This window comes from Haliotis cracherodii, unplaced genomic scaffold, assembly GCF_022045235.1.
Source record: "Haliotis cracherodii isolate W230 unplaced genomic scaffold, xgHalCrac1.p SCAF_10, whole genome shotgun sequence".
Taxonomy (NCBI): domain Eukaryota; kingdom Metazoa; phylum Mollusca; class Gastropoda; order Lepetellida; family Haliotidae; genus Haliotis; species Haliotis cracherodii.
In genome coordinates this window covers 48,863,534-48,887,692 of record NW_027266265.1, presented here as the reverse complement: position 1 = coordinate 48,887,692, position 24,159 = coordinate 48,863,534, and the positions used below count along the sequence as shown (strand labels likewise).

At 41.1% G+C, this 24,159-nt stretch overlaps 1 protein-coding gene across 1 annotated transcript in view; it reads right to left on the bottom strand.

The window, feature by feature from the left end:
* The window catches only part of LOC139454477 (calcium-transporting ATPase type 2C member 1-like), a 39,376-nt gene extending 35,925 nt beyond the window's left edge, over positions 1 to 3,451 (bottom strand). Inside the window, exon 1 of the mRNA XM_071236207.1 lies at positions 3,300 to 3,451. Within this exon, the coding sequence (XP_071092308.1) occupies positions 3,300 to 3,383 (84 nt within the window). The 5' untranslated portion in view covers positions 3,384 to 3,451. The remainder of the gene's footprint in view (positions 1 to 3,299) is intronic.
* Between the last annotated feature and the right edge of the window lie 20,708 nt (positions 3,452 to 24,159).

The following is a 24,159-nucleotide window of genomic DNA, read 5'->3' as shown; positions in this document are numbered from 1 at the left end:
TAAAAATTACCAGTCCCCCCTAATATTTGTCAGTCCCAACATTCAACAAATAAAAAAACGTATGAAAATTACCTGGTTATAATTCTTTCAACATCATGTTCAATGCAATGATGTCATCTCTGAAGTTGCTTAGTTAGATCTACACATTATTCACACAAAGTTCCGTCACAATTATCTATTATTCTAATCTTTTTTTTTGATATTTCAAGATGAAGTCACTACAAATATTTTTAACCATGAAGCAAAGCAAAATGTCATTTCCTTGCACTAAAAATCAACGAGGGGAAACTCTGATCAGCTGATGGTAACAGACAAGCTGACCTCGTTCAGAAAATATACTTATATGAATATCACAGATTAATAAGATACTTTATTTGCTGGTCCAATTCGGAAATTTTGGCTGACATTTGCTGCAGAATACCAAGAGACCTGATCAGGGCGGAGTACCAGCCTCTGATCAGGCCTAGATAATAGGGCTGGGAAGAGTTTGAATTTACTACCCGGGTACCCACCCCTCTATTACCCAACCCTACCCGTGTACCCACTGTAGGTCTCAAGAGATAGGTACAAAATGTCTGATTAGGCCTTTTATTACCATAGCACTGGCAAAACATATTTAGATACATGTTTTAAACAATCTGGTCATGCATACACTGAAGTTGACTCAAGTTATATTTTTTATTCAAAGATGTGAAAAGTCAGAAGAAATGGGTGCATCGTCAGAAAGAAATGTGGACATTTGTGACTTATAGTGTAACCATAGAGTTCTAGATATTTTTTGTCATTAAACAATATATCACATGACCAGCCACGGGTCCGGGTAGTCCTGTGGGTACCCGGGTCCTACTCAGTACCCACCTGACCCGGGTACCCCAGTTACCCGTCCCAGCCCTACTAGATAAATCCCTGTTTGACTAATTGGTTTGCACATGTGAAGATCTGGGGTAGAATAGGCCTTCAGCAATCCATGCTTGCCGTAAAAGGCGACTATGCTTGTCGTAAGAGGCGACTAACATTGGTTGGTCAGGCTCGCTGACTTGGTAGATGCATATCCCAATTGTGTGGATCGATGATCATGATATCAATCACTGGATTGTCTGGTCCAGACTCGATTATTTACAGACCGCCGTCATATAGCTGGAATATTGCTGAGTGCGGCATTAAACAACAAACCAACCAACCACATGTGGCATTAGATCAGAATTTGAAAAGTTGGGTTTGGAGAAAAACATCCACAGCTGATACATACAGGTTTCACAAAAAATGTATTCACATATTGATCAGCTGTGGAGCTAGACACAAGATATGGAATCAATTATCATGATCATCAGTGTGAAACAATTGGATTTCCAGCTTGCTTATTCCATTCCCATGATAACCTACAGCTGTACTGTACATAAAACTTGGTCAGCACTGGTGTAGTGATGTTACATTCACTGACCAAAAATTTGTATACTGACAGATCACAGTGCAGTGTTCACATAAGACAAGAAATGGTTTATGGATTCTGCTAATGTAAAAGTTGCAAAAACAATCTGAAAATGCATGATTACATGTTCATCACACAAAAAACTGTGCTTACAACATGTACAAAAGATCACAATCAGTTAAATGACAAGATAAGCTTTCCCATATCATATACAGGGCAACATATTCAGATATTCTGATAACATTACATCCAAAAGAATTTGATATTATATTATCATGATTATTATTCCCACCTACTGACCAGAATTTTTCACACAACAACTTGTCAAACAAGAAACAAAGACTAGCCTGATGGGATTGAGGTAAAATGGGCAGTCAAAACCTTAATGTTCATATTATTTTCTCAGTTGATGCAGTTTGGGGTAGAATGAAACAGGGTTTCATATGATGCTGGAATCCTGATTTTCATCCAAAATATTCCTAAATATTTGTTAGAATACTTTGAAAGACATTTGACACAACTCAGTTTGTCTACTTCCAGGGTTTGAGTGAGTATGGTTTTACATCGCTTATAGCAATATTCCAGCAATATCATGGCAGGGTACACCAGAAAATGGGCTTCACACATTGTATCCATGTTTGGAGTCGATTCCGGGTCTTTGGCATGACGAGCAAACGCTTTAACCACTAGGCTACCCGACCGCCCCTCCAGGGTTTGACTTTGACTAACAAAACTGGGGGTGCAGGAGACCCCTATATTTAATTTCAAATGTAATTTGTCATTTAGCATGTTTAGGCTGGTAATATACATATAGAATACTAAACGAGCTCCCGTGTAATACCAATTTTATGAAACGAGTGAATAGTTGTGGTATCTGACGAGCGAAAGCGAGTTAGATACCACAACTATTCACAAGTTTCATAAAATTGGTTTTACACGGGAGCTCGTTTAGTATTTTATTTATTACTTGCAATTTATAACGTTTTTTGAATTATACTGTATAAACTTGTATAGTGTATAATAATATAAAATATTATTATACACTTGTATAGTGTATAATAATATAAAATATTATCTATATATTCCTGTGGAATGGGTTTTCAAACGCTTAAGAAACAGTCATAATTTTCTCTCTAATCGCATGAATAACTGTCAAACATGCTAAACCACCTGTTATAGCGCATGTAGTCGCAATAAACATGGCTGTCTGAAAACGTATGAAGTTCAAAAACCTATGATTCTCTGATATATATTATTATATATATATATTATAAGTTTATAAATATTATAAACTTTGGTATCCAGGTTTCAAAATAAACATGTCAGCTTGACCATGACCAGCACAATTCTGAAAGGCCTACCACTCTTACCATCAAATGGATGGCAACTCTGAAGCTTATTAGTTATAGGTCTAGGGATGAATTTTCAAACCCTGGATTTTTTCTTATATTATTCCTGGCAATTGGACTTGCAATTCGATGTAGAAAATTGGTATCTTCGTGTCGCGATACTGTATTGGCATGAAGTTTCAACAATGGTTAATGCAAGAATGGGGGGCTGAAATAAGTTGATCATACACTGATCGAAAACCGAACAACCCTTTGGCTCTACCGCCGGTTGACCGAAAAATCAACGAGTTTGGTGAAATATAGGATGATCATTAAAATAATATTTGATACTTAAAAATTAATACATATCACATGATTCCACACAGCTGAATACGGGACTAAAACACACAATCAATTTCCAATCCAAAGCCAACATAATTTCAACTAATCCGTGAAATGACTCGTGGCTGGAATCCCGAAAGGACGAGATTGCCAGCTGGGAAATGATGAGCAGAAGGGAACATCATTGTGATGGGACTTACTGTCAGTGACTTTGATATCCCATTTTTACTGTTATTGTCAATATTTGGTGTATCTTCTTTCATTGACGCATTAGTAACAGGCATGTCTAACGCTTCTAAGATGCATCTTGGCTACTGTCACAAATGTTGTTTTCGTGTGGCAGCCATTACGACAGTGCTGCCCCTATTTGCCATACAACTAATTTTAGCTTGTGAAACTATCGCGACGTCTGCCGATTTGAAGCGACGTTTATGATTCTGAGTTCTGGGTTTTGCTCTCCGCATAATGTTTCGTTGTGTTATTTGAAATTATTCGACTGACGCCTAAAACTGAGGAAGACGACGATTCGGATAAACTCATGTAATCGTCCCCTGGCTGTATGTCTCGCACATTAATTCACAAATGACACTTGATAACTATGGTATAACGTCTGGTTTCAGTTATGATGTGGTGACCACCAACGTGTCGTCTCTAGTTTTGCCAATACTAACGCGATCATCATCATATTTAGGCTGTTAATATGTACTTGTATATAGATCTATGTAGTGTATAATAATGCAACTTATTATTATGTACAGATTATTTTTTTTTAAATAACCGCAGCAAAGAGGGTTTGGGTGATCCTGGTACAGTCAGGTTGGTTAGGCTCATGATCAGCTCAGGGCCCTTGCCCCCTCTACACGCAGCCCAGACAGCGAATGTGACTTCTCCCAGGAAGCGCTGCCTAGCCAAACCCACCCAGAACTTTTCGGAGAATGTGAAGACTCCCAAACACTACATCCTTCTGCATTACCCAGATTGTCAGAAGGGTTGTAATCCTGGCAACACACCCGGGTACTCTCCCATTATTTTTGTTGCGGTTGTTGTTGTTGTTGTTGTTGTTGTTGTTGTTGTTGTTGTTGTTGTTGTTGCCGCCACCATAATCATTACTATTGTTGTTACTTCAACAGATTTTCTTTCAGACGATTTCTTGATTTCTTATGTTTTAACCGGGGGTGTATTGGCCGATTTGAATACGTCTCCTTTTCGCTTATAAGTGAAAATAATCCACTTTCACGTTTCTCAAGATTATTTAGGGGCGGTGTGGTAGCCTAGTGGTTAAAGCGTTCACTCGTCCCACAGAAGGCCCAGGCTCGATTCCCCACATTGGTACTGTTTGAAGTCCATTTCTGGTGTCCCGCCGTCAAACTGCTGGGGCATTGCTAATGCTGCTAAAAGCGGAATAAAACCATACCCACTCACTCACTCAAGGTTACTTGCGTAAATGATTGTGTTACAATATTAGATGTGAATTAAAATCATAGTTAAAGGAATATGTTAATATTCCTGCGTGGTATACAAACTCTGGTCCTTCTAAGTGTTACATTACAACGCTGCCATCGGGACTGCGCGGTGGAATCTGAAAACGATTGAAATTTCAATGAAAGAAATGTCAGTGAGTATTTTATGTCCGTTTCAGTTACTTTCGTCAGCCATGACATCAACATTACAAGGAAAGAAAGTAAACAATACACTCTTCAAACAAAAGAAACGCATAGGTGTTTTGAGAATTCCAATTAGATTTATTTTCCCAGCAATCGTCATAAAGACAATTCTTATGTTTGATTCCCGTTAATCATGTCATGTTTGTTGTGCATTGCGCGCAAACACATCTCAAAATGTTTTTTGTAAACGTTTATCAGCAAAAATGCAATGGATGCACGGAAATTGCTTTCAGAAAGAGTTTTCAGCACAATGCACGTGCAAAGTGTTGGAAACAAGAGTAGAGACACTGACTATAAAAGACCGTACAAAATTCATCAGTTCATTACGAATTTTCTGACGTGAACGGATATCGAAAAATGCCAAGATTAACTGCAGCTGACCGAAATATCGCCATTGGACGTTTGGAAGCAGGGGAGTCCCCGTCTGCCGTTGCAAGATACTTCAACGTTCACCAAAGCACCATATCTCGACAATGGGATCGACTATACCCGTACTAATTCGACTGAAGATCATCCCAGAAGTGGAAGACCAAGAGTGACCACCCCTGCTCAGGATCGGTATATCCGGTTGCATCACATTCGGAATCGATTTGCTACAGCAACGGACACTGCAGGACAAGTGCCTGGCATGCGAAGAATTTCCGACCAAACCATCAGAAATCGTCTGAAGGAAGTGGGAATTCGAGCGAGATGACCAAAAGTTGGACCTGTCTTGCGACGTCTACACCGTCAACGACGCGTCCCTTGGTGCAACAGAGTACAGGCATGGGATCTCAGGAACTGGCGACGCATTTGGTTCAGCGATGACTCACGTTTTCTTCTTCAACGAAGGAATGGAAGACAACATGTATACCGACGTCGACACGAACGGTTTGCGCCGAACTGCGTTCGACAGGTGGACCGATTTGGTGGAGGGAGTGTCATGGTGTGGGGAGCCATATCCTACACGGGTAGATCATAGTTAGTGGTTGTCCAGGGCAATCTTACAGCAAACCGATAGACCAAATTCTGCGTCATCACCTCCTCCCAACTTTGGACCGCCAGAGGGAGCTGTTCCAACATGACAACGCTCGGCCCCACACAAAACGTGCAACAGTTAATTTCCTTGTTAATGAGAACATCAATGTGCTTCCATTGCCGTCCAAATAGCCTGATCTCAACCCGATTGAACATTTGTGGTACGAACTTGATCGACGCGTCCGTCAACGTCACCAGCGTCCCCACACACTGGCACAACTCGCCAACGCCTTACAGGAGGAATGGCGAAGAATTTCCCACTAATAAATCCGACGACTTGTGCAATCTGTACCAAGGTGTCGAGCACTGACGGCTGCAAGAGGTGGTGTGACCAGGTACTGACCATGACGCCTCGCTTGTGGCTACACATGTGCAATGGCTGAACTGAATTAATGCTGACAATGACGACAATGCTTTTGTCGATCACTGTGTCTAATTTCATTTGTGTAGATACCTTTACATCCGCTTGATAAACATCCTTTTTTTTAACTATGTCTTTCTTTTTTTGAAGAGTGTAGATGTACACTCGCCCGGGGGACAAGATAGTTGCACCATACTTTCCCAAAAGCACACACCTACACCACCAGCCACCAGTCACCACCCTACGCACGCACACCTACACTGCCACAAATACACACACACACACTCAACCCATCCACAACACCACCAACACCCCACCACCACACCACCACACCACACCACCACACCACCCCATCACCCACGCACGCACACCCCAACTACCAATCGTACAACCAACCCCCCACCCCCCACACACGCACACACACACCCACCACCAACCCTACAACCACAACCACACCCCACGCACGCACACCTACACCGCCACACATACACACACAAACACTCATCCCATCAACAACCCCCCCCCCCCACCTCCCCACCACACACGCAAGCACACCCCAACCACAAACCGTACAACACATACACACACACCCCGCCCACACACACACACACACCACCACCACCAACCCTACAACCACACCCCACGCACACAGACCCACACCGCCACACATACACACACAAACACTCAACCCATCCACAACCCCACCCACACCTCCCCACCACCCCACCACACACGCAAGCACACCCCAACCACAAACCGTACAACCACACACACACACACTCACACCACCAACCCTACAACCACACCCCACGCACACACACCTACACCGCCACACATACACACACAAACACTCAACCCATCCACAACCCTACCCACACCTCCCCACCACACCTTCACGCACTAACACGCACACCCTACCACACACACACGCACACCCCAACCACCAACCTTTTATAAGCATAAGCATACTAGACAATACAAACATATGTAATTATGTTTAACTAAGAATAAAGGTTGGTGATTGCATTTCAACAAATGAACACGTACGCTTAAAACAGTTGTTCACAAGTAAGTTGTATTCATTTGTTTCATGTCACCTGCCCCAACCTTGCATCTGCTGTTCTAAAAAAGCCGAACAAATAAATACACAAATAAAACGGAGTCGAAATATATTATTAAAACCCGAAGACATCCAATGAATATAGCTTAGTGTACTTCCTTCAATCATAATTACAATGGTGAGTTTAGTCGGTTCTAATACCTTTGTTCATCAAACACAGCACCTTCAATGGCCTGTACTCACCTGTACTAGTAATCTCCTGGTCTTCAAGTCAGTCAGCGTATCTGGGCCTGTTGTTGAATGGCCTGTTCTTCCTGCATACCTTGCGTCATACCCTGGGGGCAAGGCTGGTGGCGGTCTCTAGACAGGCGTACCAGGCAGATTTAAGATTTAAAAATACATATATAAGGCGTCTTGTTCGGAGTGTGTTACGTATCACGAACCTTTAGTACTCCATCATACTACAGTTGGCATCCCACTTACATATCACCTCACCACAGTAACAGTCACCATGCCTTACTGTAGTCATAGCAGTGTCACCATGCCTTACTGTAGTCATAGCACAGTCACCATGCCTTACTGTAGTCATAGCACAGTCACCATGCCTTACTGTAGTCATAGCAGTGTCACCATGCCTTACTACAGTCATAGCACAGTCACCACGCCTTACTACAGCCATAGCACTGTCACCATACCTTACTGTAGTCATAGCACAGTCACCATGCCTTACTGTAGTCATAGCACAGTCACCATGCCTTACTGTAGTCATAGCACAGTCACCATGCCTTTCTGTAGTCATAGCACAGTCACCATGCCTTACTGTAGTCACAGCAGTGTCACCATGCCTTACTGTAGTCATAGCACAGTCACCATGCCTTACTACAGTCATAGCACAGTCACCATGCCTTACTGTAGTCATAGCAGTGTCACCATGCCTTACTACAGTCATAGCACAGTCACCATGCCTTACTGTAGTCATAGCAGTGTCACCATGCCTTACTGTAGTCATAGCAGTGTCACCATGCCTTACTGTAGTCATAGCAGTGTCACCATGCCTTACTACAGTCATAGCACAGTCACCATGCCTTACTGTAGTCATAGCACAGTCACCATGCCTTACTGTAGTCATAGCAGTGTCACCATGCCTTACTACAGTCATAGCACAGTCACCATGCCTTACTGTAGTCATAGCACAGTCACCATGCCTTACTGTAGTCATAGCACAGTCACCATGCCTTACTGTAGTCATAGCATAGTGAGCATTCCTTACTGTAGTCATAGCAGTGTCACCATGCCTTACTGTAGTCATAGCACAGTCACCATGCCTTACTGTAGTCATCGCACTGTCACCATGCCTTACTGTAGTCATAGCAGTGTCACCATGCCTTACTGTAGTCATCGCACAGTCACCATGCCTTACTGTAGTCATAGCAGTGTCACCATGCCTTACTACAGTCATAGCACTGTCACCATGCCTTACTGTAGTCATAGCAGTGTCACCATGCCTTACTACAGTCATAGCACTGTCACCATGCCTTACTGTAGTCATAGCAGTGTCACCATGCCTTACTACAGTCATAGCACAGTCACCATGCCTTACTGTAGTCATAGCAGTGTCACCATGCCTTACTGTAGTCATAGCAGTGTCACCATGCCTTACTACAGTCATAGCACTGTCACCATGCCTTACTGTAGTCATAGCAGTGTCACCATGCCTTACTACAGTCATAGCACAGTCACCATGCCTTACTGTAGTCATAGCAGTGTCACCATGCCTTACTGTAGTCATCGCACAGTCACCATGCCTTACTGTAGTCATAGCAGTGTCACCATGCCTTACTGTAGTCATAGCACAGTCACCATGCCTTACTGTAGTCATAGCACAGTCACCATGCCTTACTACAGCCATAGCACAGTCACCATGCCTTACTGTAGTCATTGCACAGTCACCATGCCTTACTGTAGTCATAGCACAGTCACCATGCCTTACTACAGTCATAGCACTGTCACCATGCCTTACTACAGTCATAGCACAGTCACCATGCCTTACTACAGTCATAGCACAGTCACCATGCCTTACTGTAGTCATAACACAGTCACCATGCCTTACTGTAGTCATAACACAGTCACCATGCCTTACACAGTCATAGCACAGTCACCATGCCTTACTGTAGTCATAGCACAGTCACCATGCCTTACTGTAGTCATAGCACAGTCACCATGCCTTACTGTAGTCATAGCACAGTCACCATGCCTTACTACAGTCATAGCACTGTCACCATGCCTTACTACAGTCATAGCACAGTCACCATGCCTTACTACAGTCATAGCACAGTCACCATGCCTTACTGTAGTCATAACACAGTCACCATGCCTTACTGTAGTCATAACACAGTCACCATGCCTTACACAGTCATAGCACAGTCACCATGCCTTACTGTAGTCATAGCACAGTCACCATGCCTTACTGTAGTCATAGCACAGTCACCATGCCTTACTGTAGTCATAGCACAGTCACCATGCCTTACTACAGTCATAGCACAATCACCATGCCTTACTACAGTCATAGCACAGTCACCATGCCTTACTGTAGTCATCGCACAGTCACCATGCCTTACTGTAGTCATAGCAGTGTCACCATGCCTTACTGTAGTCATAGCACAGTCACCATGCCTTACTACAGTCATAGCACAGTCACCATGCCTTACTGTAGTCATAACACAGTCACCATGCCTTACTGTAGTCATAACACAGTCACCATGCCTTACACAGTCATAGCACAGTCACCATGCCTTACTGTAATCATAGCACAGTCACCATGCCTTACTACAGTCATAGCACAGTCACCATGCCTTACTGTAGTCATAGCACAGTCACCATGCCTTACTACAGTCATAACACAGTCACCATGCCTTACTGTAGTCATAGCGCAGTCACCATGCCTTACTGTAGTCATAGCACAGTCACCATGCCTTACTGTAGTCATAGCACAGTCACCATGCCTTACACAGTCATAGCACAGTCACCATGCCTTACTGTAGTCTTAGCACAGTCACCATGCCTTACTGTAGTCATAGCACAGTCACCATGCCTTACTACAGTCATAGCACAGTCACCATGCCTTACTGTAGTCATAGCACAGTCACCATGCCTTACTGTAGTCATAGCACAGTCACCATGTCTTACTGTAGTCATAGCACAGTCACCATGCCTTACTGTAGTCATAGCACAGTCACCATGCCTTACTACAGTCATAGCACAGTCACCATGCCTTACTACAGTCATAGCACAGTCACCATGCCTTACTGTAGTCATAGCGCAGTCACCATGCCTTACTACAGTCATAGCGCAGTCACCATGCCTTACTGTAGGCATTGCCTAACCATGTCACATCACAGTAATCATGCCTAACTCTTGTCACATCACAGTGATCATGCCTAACTCTTGTCACATCACAGTAAGCATGCTTAAATCTTGTCACATCACAGTAATCATGCCTAACTCTTGTCACATCACAGTAATCATGCCTAACTCTTGTCACATCACAGTTATCATGCCTAACGCTTTCACATTACAGTAATCATGCCTAACTCTTGTCACATCACAGTAATCATGCCTAACTCTTGTCACATCACAGTAATCATGCCTAAATCTTGTCACATCACAGTAATCATGCCTAACTCTTGTCACATCACAGTAAGCATGCTTAAATCTTGTCACATCACAGTAATCATGCCTAACGCTTTCACATCACAGTAATCATGCCTAACTCTTGTCACATCACAGTAAGCATGCTTAAATCTTGTCACATCACAGTAATCATGCCTAACTCTTGTCACATCACAGTAATCATGCCTAACGCTTGTCACATCACAGTAAACACGCCAAACTCTTGTCACAGCACAGTTATCATGCCTAACGCTTGTCACATCACAGTAAACACGCCGAACTCTTGTCACATCACAGTAAACACGCCGAACTCTTGTCACATCACAGTAAACACGCCGAACTCTTGTCACATCACACTAATTAAGCCAAACTCGTCACATCACACTAATTAAGCCAAACTCGACACATCACACTAATTATGCCATATATATTGATAATATATTTGTTCTGCTTTCACTGGCACATAAATATTAGGATAAAAAGGAAAAAGGGAGGTAAATTTTACTGTTTGTTTATTGATTTTGATATGGTTGATAGGACAAAATTATTGTATTAACGCTTGACACAATGCATCCATGGAAATGTATTTAATGTACTTAAATATATGTATAGCAACTTTAAGCTTCTGTGAAGCTTAGTTTTTCGTATTTTACGGATTTATTTGACACCTCACGCGGTGTTAGACAAGGATGCATGCTTCAACCGATACTGTTTTTGATGTACATAGACGAACCAGTAAATGTTGTGAAGAGTCATGACACTCGTGGTATTTTCATTGATTGTGATATTGATGAAATATTTTTGCTCTCATTTGCAGATGATGAGTCCATACTTGCTGATTCTAGTATAAATCTGCAAAACAAAATAACTAGCTTAGAAAGATACAGCTATAAATGGGGACCAACAATAAACATTAATAAGAGTAAAGTTAGGGTATTTAAAAACGGAGGGCCTCTATCACAACATGAAAAATGGTTTATTAAAGGTTAACAGTTTGAAATGGTGTCATACTGTAAATATCTTGGTATTCTAATTTCATGTAGAAATATGTTTACTCAAGAATGTGTTACTTTAGCTAAACAGGCAAACAAGACCCTAGTACCTATAAAAATAATGATGGTCAAATATCCAGACGTTGATACATACTTTAACATCTTTGATTGTAAAATCTTACCCATTTTGCTATATGGTGCTGACATATGTTGTACAGAAGTAAGAAAAAACATTGGAATTATACATACCAAATATTGTAAAAATACTTTGAAAAAAAGGATACAAATCTTCAGATGCTGCTGTATTAGGTGAACTTGGAAGAACGAGAATGTATGAACATGGGGTTGTGAGAATAATTAAGTATTGGATTAGCCTCTGGGTAAATATCCAAAGCATTGCTATTTCATGCTATGTAAATATGATGAATTAGGTTATAAAAAATGGGTTTCATTTGTAAGATATACATTGTTTAGTTATGGTTTTGGTAATGTATGGTTGATGCAAGATGTCGGAGACTGTGATGAGAGAGAGAGAGAATGTGTAGTGACCATGGCTTTGCTGACAGTCTATGCAATTTCTGTAGAGATGATGAACCACACGCCACCACGCCTGAAGAGAATGTTGCCTCTGTATTGACAATGAAAAATGAAAGAAGCACCGTAAAATCAGCTGTACATGCCGCTCTCCAACTTGTTCACAGGGTCATTTGGTCCCCGCTGCCTTTCCCTGCCTAAGCACTGTACATAGTTTTACTATAGGATCCTGGTCTCTCTGTGTGGAGATCAAAGTGTGATCGGTGGATTTTCTGAGGTCGCAGGAATTTTTCTTTTTTTTCAAAGATAGCATGACATGGATAAAAACTTGTTGTGCAAGAAGAAAACGGCCACATGTCTAAGTTGTAAATGAGTGAGTTTGGTTTAAACCCGCTTTGAACAATATTCCAGTTACATCACAGCGTGGCAGCGTGATGTGGGACGAAATGCAGGTCCTGCCACCGCGGTGAAAGCCACGAGCACGGGTATGGTGAGGACAAACTTAGAAACATCATCAGAGAGAATCTGGCATTGGGACCGACGATAATAGGCTTCGGGCAACTCTGCACAGCGTATTACAGCAATTACGGGATTCGAACTAACAATCATAGGTTCCTGGCGTGCCCAAGGGACACAACTCTGCACAGCGTATTACGGCGCTATAGAAGACGTCGCACTCAGCACTAATCCACCTATATGACAGCGGTATTTAAATAATCGAGTCTCGACCTGACAATTCAGTGATTGATATCATGAGCACCGATCCACGCAGTTAGGATACGTTGACATGAATGAACCAGCCTGACCACCCGATCCCGTTAGTCGCCTCTTACGACAAGCGTAGTCGCCTTTTACGGCAAGCAAGGGTTGCTGAATGATTGGTTGTGTGTGTGTCTGTCTGTCTGTCTGTCTGTGTGTGTGTGTGTGTGTGTGTGTGTGTGTGTGTGTGTGTGGTGTACAAAACGTGCTAGGGACATTTAAAAAAGGGAAAGGTTTCTTAGCATAATCATATCTACGCTGTTCTGGGCGTTTTCAAAGATAGGAGCAAATACAAAAACGGTATTTCAATCCCAAGGGCGGATCCAGCATTTTTAAAAGGGAGGGTCAAAAATATTAAAATCCTGACAGATAATTTTACTCCCTACCACATACTACACTTGGTTATCAAAAGGGGGGGGGGGGGGGGCGGACCCCCTGGATCCGCCTATGATGGCACTCTCAACTCACTGTGACTGATGTGTCACTCTGCTGTCTTCTCCGAGTGGCAAGTTTGATAACAGACATAATCTACGCCGTTTCTGTTGGTTTTCAGCAAATGTTTTTTGTAAACCACGCACGACGCACGCACAGCACGATACAATAACGTCTGAACGTGTCTACATATAGTAACCCAGGCACAGCTGCACCGGTGTCCGTCTCATACAACCTAACATTTAAATGTACATGGGCGGTTCCGGGAATGGTGCCAGTCATGGATGTCCGGCACCACGGTGAGCCGCCATGACCAGAGGACCTGGATGGATGCGGACGCAACAGCAACGCTTTGCAAAACATACCAGCACATACGGACCTGTTTTCTCCTGGCACCAGGAACTTCAGGACCGTCGCAGAACAGGAGGCGTGTGCAACAGTCAACATGCGTACACAGCTTAAAGGACATTCCTACCTCTTGTGTGACAGTATCCTTGACTTTCAGGCGTATTGTGCCTCCATTGCTTTGACACATATCCTAGCTGTCAGGGTTTTACACGACCTGAAACCTGTGTCCAGTTGGTTGGTTTGTTGTTTAACGCCGCACTCAGTAATATTCCAGCTATATGACGGCGGTCTGTCAAAAATAGAGTCTGGACCAGACAATCCAGTGATTGACGACACGAGCATCGATCCACGCAATTGCTGTGTCCAGTACGCATGTGCACAAATGTTTAGAAAGGACACCGAAATATATTGCGTCCCCAAAGAGCACACAATATCATTCATTGTACCAAAGTCTTGACAAAAACTATTTTGGTCATGTAATTAATGTAATTGTCAGATTTTATAGTACAGTACACTACGCCATTTCAGTATTTTACGGGGGGCATGTGTGGCCCAGTTTTAAGGTGCCGCGATTCGCTGTGCATGTCCAGTATGCTCAAGTGTATTTATAGACGCAGAACAAATATATTACATCTTGAGAGAAACACAGTAATATTCATTTACCAAATTACTTTGGCGGTTCGGGTGGCCCAGTCGTCGAAGGCGCCGCGATTCGCTGTGCAGAGTTGCGTCCCTTGGGCACACCAGAAACCTATGATTGTCGGTTTGAATCCCTGTTCGCCCCGATTATGTTTCTAGGTTTGTCAGCACCATACCCATGCTCGTGGGTTTCACCGAAGTGGTAAACGTCTGAGACCTGCATCACTTTGGGCTTTCCTCCCACATTACGCTGACACGCCGCGATAAAACTGGAATACTGTTAAAAGCGGCGTTAAACCCAACTCACTCACTCACTCACTCATTACTTTACGGGACATTTGAACTTTGTTACTGAGACTCCTATATTCCTCATCAGTGGAAATAGAATCACGAAATATTGCGATGATTAATTAACGAAGACTGCTTCATGTATGCTAATACTTATAAAGTGAACACCGCTTCCGTGGTAGTGGTAGAGCGTCCGCCGAAGAGCGGAAGGTGCGGGGTTCGATCCCCGGCCGCGTTAGACCAAAATACGTTAAAAGATGGTACTTGTTGTTACCATGTCTGGCGCTCGGCATAAAGGGGCTAAAACAAGGACTGGTCGACTCGGAGTCAGTATACTGTGTCTAAGTGGGGTATTCATGTTAATCTGCGGCATGGTATCTCAGTGAGCTAGCACTATAAATCGGTATCAGTCCGGAATAGTACAAGCAGCCACACACACACATGCATGCACGTCGCTATATAAGTGCAATAATCTTGGACGTTAAACCCCATTTCACTTCACTTCACTATAAAGTGAAAATAAGCCATTCTGCCGATAAGGAATATTATTTACAGTAATGACAAACATTGCAAAGTACCTTTTCAAGAAATATCAATTTTCTTGGCTATAAACTTCATCGTTGAGTTTTAATCACACCTCCTTAAGAATATAACTTCTCTGCCAAAGTTCTAAGAAAGCAAGACCAACACAAACTCCCTGAACTTTTGATGTCTGTCGTAAAGTTCAACCCAGCCAGGAACAATAAGGATCAACGAGTACGCGGGCACACACATGAACAGGAGAAAAAAATTTACAACTAAATATTCCATCTCATTTGTTCTTATTTTCAATTAAAATTTGATCAGTTTCACATATTCACGATGGATGGTAGTGCAAAGGAACAGTCGAAAACTTGGTCGACCCAGTTTTTCTTTTCATTTTTTTTTTACAATTTCTGTTGGCCCTACGAATGCCATTCATTTCAACCCGCGAGCGATGTGAGAAAATGGTTGCCTAAAGACTGTTGTTATGAATTACATTGATGCAGGCAGAGCTTAATCGCTTCCATTCCCTCACACGGATGTCGCCTGATTCAGAAGCGGACACACCATGTCAGCGCCCCTCTCACTCGATTATCCGGGACTTTGTGTCCGCATTACAAACTCCTCGCATCACCAACATCCCGGATTATCTTGTACAACAAACCACAGGTTTCCAAACTCCTCACACACAAACCAACCACTGTCCTCTCTCGTGCTGTGTTACGACAGGGCGCAGTTCGGTTAAAACTCACGTGTCTTTTACGCTTCAGCCATGCCGAGAAAGGATGTTTTATATAGAGAGCGGTGACTATCATGTTTCAAGAAATGTGTCAAGTATTTGTTTTGCTAATAAGTAACGTCACCTTTTTCATTGACCATTCTTCCCTGCTAAAAATAATAATTCTGGTATGTGATAGTGGTCATGTTTTTGTATTTTCCGATTATTAAAACTTTCAATGAAGAGGTTTGACATGATTTATGTACATAAAAATACGTTGTTTGCCATTCAAAATGGAATCCAGCACTCGTAGCCTTCAAACGTCTCAGCGTATGCGATAACGCCGTCAGCACACCAAATGTGAACAGCATTCTTCTGATCTTTTGATGAAACAATCACACATCTTGAGATGGATCTTGCAGCGGAGAGGACCGCGAGCTATGATGGTTGCACGTCGTTGTTAGGAATATAGTATTAGAGTTATGGCAGTCGTTAGGCGCCTTTGATGGGGATGCGAGATGTCGCCTTCTAATCTACTAAATATTTCCATTATTGTTGCAGTGAATAAATAAGCAGCTTCCTGTGACAGCGACTGCTGAATGTGTTTGATGGAATTTGATCGCCGCCGCCTCGGTTTGTTTTCTCTTCCACATTACTTTAGATATTTTATACCCGATAAACCCACTTCCACGTCATGAAATATAATTGAGGCCGCTTGAGTCTTTATTGTTCGTTTGGTTGTTGTTTAACGCCACACTCAACAATATTCCAGCTATATGACGGCGGTCTGTAAATAATCGAGTCTGGACAAGACAATCCAGTGACTGACATCATGAGCATCGATCTATCCAATTGGGACACGAAAACATGCACCAGCAAAGTCAGCGAACCTGACCACCCGATCCCGTTAGCCGCCTCCCAGCTAACACGACAATGTTATAAAAAACATCCCTGAAACATTTTACGAAACATTCCGGAAATGATTTTAAAATGTTTTCTTCACGTGATTGTGTATGGTTCCAGAAACATTTTAGAAACATTTTTCGGAAACATTTGGTTATAACGTTTCAAAAATGTTTCTGTAAAATATTGCAGAAATGCTTTTGAAAACGTTTAAGTCATGTGGTTTTATATGGTTCCGGAAACGTTTAAGGAACGTTTTCTGTGAACATTTGGTTATAACGTTTCCAAAATGTTTTGAAAACGAACCAGGGTGTTGGAAAAGCTCAGTGTTTTGCTGCCAATGTTCAAAACGTACAACACCCACTCACTGTTAACATGATACAATTGATTAGGACAAATAGTCAGGGACTGAACACCCTTTAGGCATGTACTGCAGAAAACAGAATACCAATGACCGACATGGTAATACATGCCTTGTCTTCAACATTCAGTCAACAAAGAACTTCAAGACTCAATTCTGTGGAGATTTTAATATTTTTAGAAAACAGTTACACCTTTCTAAATTATTGATTTCAGAATCTTCTTTCTTTGGTTTTGACTTGATCCACTTTTCTGAAACATAAAAAATTCTGAAAAAATCTAAAGCAGATATTTAAAAAATGTATACATCCAACGGAAGAGACCATATTCCTTTTAAGGTAACGTTTTATCCGTATTCTAACAATAATATATATGTATGTGTTTGTTATATATTTTAATATTCATTCAGAGACAGATAAGTTCTTGTGGTAACTATAATAGTATTACAGTATCATGCATCTCATTGAATACAAAAAGAGGTACACCAGGAACACCCCAACCCACTTAACAGTCAGTGGCTGAGTGCAGATACAACGTCCAGTTCTTAGCATTAATTAAAAGCCACAAAACCATCAAAAGATACTTGATCTAGTTGCTCATAGTATTTAACAACAGTTTCTGCACTTACGTTTGCATCATTCACAGCCCCTGGTGTATACACTTATGAACGTCAATTTCGCGGCCATGTGACCGACCTCTCGTCCAATGGAAAAGTCGCATATCGTGTAAACGTCAAATTAAAAAATTATTCCTCAATATACCTAACATTTCCGTGTGTATTTCCTGGAATGCTGGTGTCTCCTTTTGCCCCTGGCTGAGGCGAAAACAATGTTCCACATTATAACAAATTTATAACTTGAACTATATTCAATAAGCATTATATTGTTAATCCAAAGATGAAATATATTATATATACAGGTTTATAACATTATTTTAATTCTGGAAACCCATTTGTCCAGAAACGCTTCATGCTGTGGCCAGTCTCGATCAAAATTGCTCTGGGAGACGACATTGCTGTGCTCATGGATACACATTAAAGATGAATAAAATTGAGTCGCCAACGGGCCTGTCAATACACGCACAGGCTGACATGGGCAATGAACACTAAAGTGCCCGCTTGCAAACGTCCTATGTGAATGTTTGAAGGTCTTCATTAATGAATTAAATTAAATTATAAGTTATCGGTCGTCGTATGATCACATTCTCTTCTTAAGTCCCGTCACGTCAATCTTTAACTGTTGTGCGTGTGGTGACAGGTGCAGTTGGTAGGACATAAAACATGTTCTGAACAGTATTCAAATATCAAGTGGTGTGCAAGTCCGTGCGCAGCTACATGTATTTATATTGTGCAGCTGAAGAAAACAACCGAATGCGAGGAAGAGAAATACATTTACTCTTTACAAAAATTGCCTGCCGCAACGCTTTTTAAAATGTTTAAGAGACATGATTATTAAATTACCCCACTCTCTCTCTCTCTCTCTCTCTCTCTCTCTCTCTCTCTCTCTCTCTCTCTCTCTCTCTCTCTCTCGCTTTATCCTTTCTTTTGTTGTTGAATGGAAGAGTTTGTTATTGTTTCATGTGAGACTTCTCATTTCGTAGCTAAATTTCCCACCTCTCTCATTTTATATATTATGTATGTATGTTGTTTATATTGTATATAGTGTCTCATAAGCCAATGTCTGGCAGGACGCACTCCATACACCTTTTGTCTTATGTGCATCGATTTTAAATTGTACATGTTGTGCGTGTGACACTTTAATAAACATTTTGCTACTACTGTATTTTCATAGTTGTTTACACCAGGGCCTTTATGCATTGTGAACATCATTTCAATGCCACATTTGATAATGCGACTATTACTAACAATGGATTGCAACGACAGATCATGTTTGAAAGGAACTTGGTATCAAACAAACCGTGCCATTAACATTAAGAGGCAGTGAGAAACACCTTGTTGTATTAGCCAACGTATGTACTACAGTGTCTGGAATACGCTATGAATACACGTAACGCTCTTCATTCGACACGGGTAAAAGTCATTCATTGCTGATGTGAATTTCATGATAGTTCAAGTACATAAGGGAATATATTTTTTCGCATATGCACATTAAAGTTTTCGCTTCGAACATAACGTTTTTGTACAGACCTCCGTCATAGTCTTATGGCTGGAATATTGTGTCGCACCGGCGGCGTTCAACAACTAACAAACATTCCAACAAAACTTGAGTCTTTATAATTTGAATTTGACTAAACTTGGTGCGCAGAATTTCCAAGGGTCTTAATCGTGGGAGGTGACCTCCGTATGTCATGCTCACCAGATGTTATATTGCTTCCCACTGTTCAAACCTTCGGTTAAACTGCATGGATTTAGAAAGAGAGTATTTTATGTTCTTGAACATATACTATAAATGTATCTGTCAACATTTGTTATTTATCATGGAGGTAATCAATGGCAAGGTCCACGTCAAGGGCATTTACTAATGATTCTGTTTTCTTCAGAAAGTATAACAGCTTTGTTTTGCAGCTAGAAATATTATCGCATTATTTTTGTTAAGTTTAGTTGTCAAGGCAACTCATAATGAAACGAGGATCACTCACGCTTGTGGTTGCATGCTAAGATGCTATCAAACCTAATCACATATAGAAACCATCGTACGTACCCACCTAGTCAAAGTCAAAATGAATATACTGCCGGTTGTTGGAGAGGATTTTAATCTTTTTCTCAAATGAGGTTTTCATAGGGGCAGTTGCTGATATGATCCGAGATGGCTGGATTTGATGGTTGAAGTTTTGTGCTCTTTGAATTTGATGTTGTTTTTCATTCTTTAATAAAGAACTTGTTATCCAAAAACCTTTGCCAACTTTGTTATTCGTCAACTTCTAAGAAATGCCTATCAAACAATAATTTTCAAGTGTATAGTTTCTTTTGGCAGGCAGTTTACGTTATTTCTCCGGCCCCTGCGAAATGGGTAAGGTCATGTAATATTATCTGGAAACATATTATAAGATTTCCTAAACATCATGGCAAGGTTATGTTGAGTTTGTACAGCATGAGAGTTAAGTAGCGACACAAAAGGCTTTCCCTTAACATTGGAAGTGCAACGTGCTGGGCACAGCCTTCTGAAGGTCAACAAGGGGCATTTCATACGACAGTAACGGGTTGTACGGCTGATTCCGTCAAAATCAGCGTTTATCTCTTGCTTCAGTTGGATAAGCATTTGAAACGGAAAAGTCTTTTCATACCCTGTGGGAAGTACTGCCATGCGATCTCGACCATCTGACAGACATTTCAGAATTAACTTTTGTTCAATTTTCAAATTTGGAATAGAGAACTTTGTCAAGATATTTTTCAAAGCGTAGTCGCCAGTTAGAAACTTGTGCCGTATAGCTCGAGAAAGCTGCTTTATGATACGCTAATGTCCACTTTTTGTTGGTCATTTCATTGGTTGGTCAAAGTTCGCGAAAGGTCGTTCTGACGTGTCCCGTAATGTGCTGTCCTCAGATCTTTTTTAACGGTAGCGAAACTAAGATCTGATTTTAATGAGATTGTGATGATGCCAGGTATTCGCGAAAAGGTGTGCGTATCTTGTCCCACCCTTGGCACCTGTCACGAACACATGCAAAGGCAAGTCATTTGTTCACATGAAAAAAAAATGGGAACATATGGTACAAGTTAAAATAGGGAATTGCATCGGACAACATTTGTGTTTGAGACGGGTGCCACCGGTAGGGCAGGATACACTCACCTTTTCGCGAACAACTGCATGGTATCATCCTATTTAATAGTGAATCATAAACTCATGATATAGTCGGAATCGTACAATTGACTCTGTTTTTGGCAGACATTTCTTATAAATATGGAAAGGGCTTTTATTGTCCCCGATGCGTCACATTTGGTGATGTCCTCCACATGGGCGGGCACGGGTGGCCCAGTCGTCTAAGGCGCCGCGATTCGCTGTGCAGAGTTGCGTCCCTTGGGCACACCAGAAACCTATGATTGTGGGTTCGAATCCCGGTTCGCCCCGATTATGTTACTAGGTTTGTCAGCACCATACCCGTGCTCGTGGATTTCACCGAAGTGGTAAACGTCTGAGACCTGCATCACTTCCAGCTTTCCTCCCACATTAAGCTGAGACGTCGTGATATAACTGGAATAATATTAAAAGCGGCGTTAAACCTAACTCACTCACTCACTCACTCACTCACTCACATGGCAATTGGTGAATTGTTCTGATGGAATGAAGCCCCATACTTTAGACTCGTACAACAACGGTACATGTTTAATAACCTCTAATTTAAACATTACAGAAAGAACATCATCTAGAGTTACTTTTGCCCTTTACAGCTAAGTCATTGCCCTTCTTACTCACACAGAGCGTATGAGTAAATAACACACCCACATATTTATTCATTTACCACCTCAATACATTTACCTTTATAACAACACTTCTCGTGCGCTCTGAGGATCAGCCTCTTCTGAAGATAACAGTTTTGTTTTTATCGATATCATTTGTATAGGTATCTTGTTTGTTTGTTTGTTTAACGCCGCACTCAGCAATACTACCAGCTATATGATTGCGGTCTGTAAATAATCGAGCCTGGACCAGACAATCCAGTGATTGACATCATAAGCATCTATCTACGCAATTCGGATACGATGACATGCATCAACCATGTCAGCGAGTCTGACCACCCGATCCTGTAAGTCGCCTGTTACGAAAAGCATAGTCGCCTGTCGCGGCAAGTATTAGTTGCTGAAGACATTCTAACCGGATCTTCACGGGTCGTGTAGGTATCTGACAGACTCAGATGATTTCGAAACCAAAAAGAGTATCGACAAAGAGAAGCTGGAGGGTTTAAAGTAAATCGGGATAAAGTTGTACATCATGTCTACTAAATTAATGATAATGCACAGATGAAAGGCAAAAACAAGATTGGAACAAGTATACACCCTTGCTTAACTCCAATAGGGCAAACAAAATAATCACTTGACATGATTCTCAATAAGTCCCCACTGCATCTCACACAGGCCTTGCGATTAGAAATAAATACCCCTTAACATACATACATCTTTCCATTAAGAAAAACATTTCTTAAGGCAATATCCTATTTTCTGGTCGAGTTAAAGATAGAGTAAACTTGACATGTTGTTAAATATCCATCTCCGAATCCTGCATGAGGTATTTTGTCCTTTATATCTGCACAAGCAGCAAATGCTTTGTACAAATGGACGTAAATGACTGTCCAAACTATTGGTTAATGGTTAATGAGATGCCTCTGAAGCTAGCAAGATTTGTATTTCTCGCTTCTTATGAAAATACTGATCTGTAATGACGACGCCGTTCCCATTTGGAAATAGCGACTGGTGTCTTGCTTGGATGATACAAATTACTTCCATCCAAACCCGGGATGAATTGTTGTGATGTTTCAAGGTGACGAACTTTATCAAAGTTTATGCGATTATTATTATTAATAACTGTATACATGTTCGTAAGGTAACAGTACGCTCTTTCCTGTTCTGCCGGAGTTCCCCCAATGCCCCCCTGGACTCCCTTCAGGGCTGATGTACACTCAGGGTTACGAGGTCTAAATCTTGTCGATGCCTGATTTGCTCGTTCCTACATACTTTAAGGTGTGAAAAGATATACATAGCGTGTTAGTGTACAATTATTACAATCAGACAACTCGGGAGTATTGTGGATATTTGATGATAGGAGATCCTCTCAACAGTTTATGAAACATTAACTTTTATCACCATTCCACACATGCCTACCATTAACAGGTGCTGAATCAGTTTGGTTTTATTAGGGCATTTGCTATACGTTAAACAGGCACATGTTAAGATGTCTTCAGATACCACACATATCGCACACATCGCATATACATGTCTTAATATACCTAACTTACACACATCGTATATACATGTCTTAATATACCTTACTTACACACATCGTATATACATGTCTTAATATACCATACTTACACACATAGTATATTAATTTCTTGATACCCCATACCTTTACACATAATATATAAAATATCTGGATACCCCATACCTATACATATAGTATATCAATATCTTGATACACCATACCTAAACACAAAGTATATGCATGTCTTGATCCACCATACCTTTACACAGTATATAAATGTCTTGATACACCATACCTATATACAAAGTATATTAATGTCTTTATACACCATACCTATACACATAGTATATTAATGTCGTGATACACCATACCTATACACATAGTATATCAATGTCTTGATACACCATACCTATACACATAGTATATCAATGTCTTGATACACCATAGCTATACACATAGTATATTAATGTCTTGATACACCATACCTATACACATAGTATATTAATGTCTTGATACACCATACCTATACACATAGAATAATAATGGCTTGATACACCATACCTATACACATAGTATATTAATGTCTTGTTACACCATACCTATACACATAGTATATCAATGTCTTGATACACCATACCTATACACATAGTATATCAATGTCTTGATACACCATACCTATACACATAGTATATTAATGTCTTGATACACCATACCTATACACATAGTATATTAATGTCTTGATACACCATACCTATACACATAGTATATTAATGTCTTGATACACCATACCTATACACATAGAATAATAATGGCTTGATACACCATACCTATACACATAGTATATTAATGTCTTGATACACCATACCTATACACATAGTATATCAATGTCTTGATACACCATACCTATACACATAGTATATC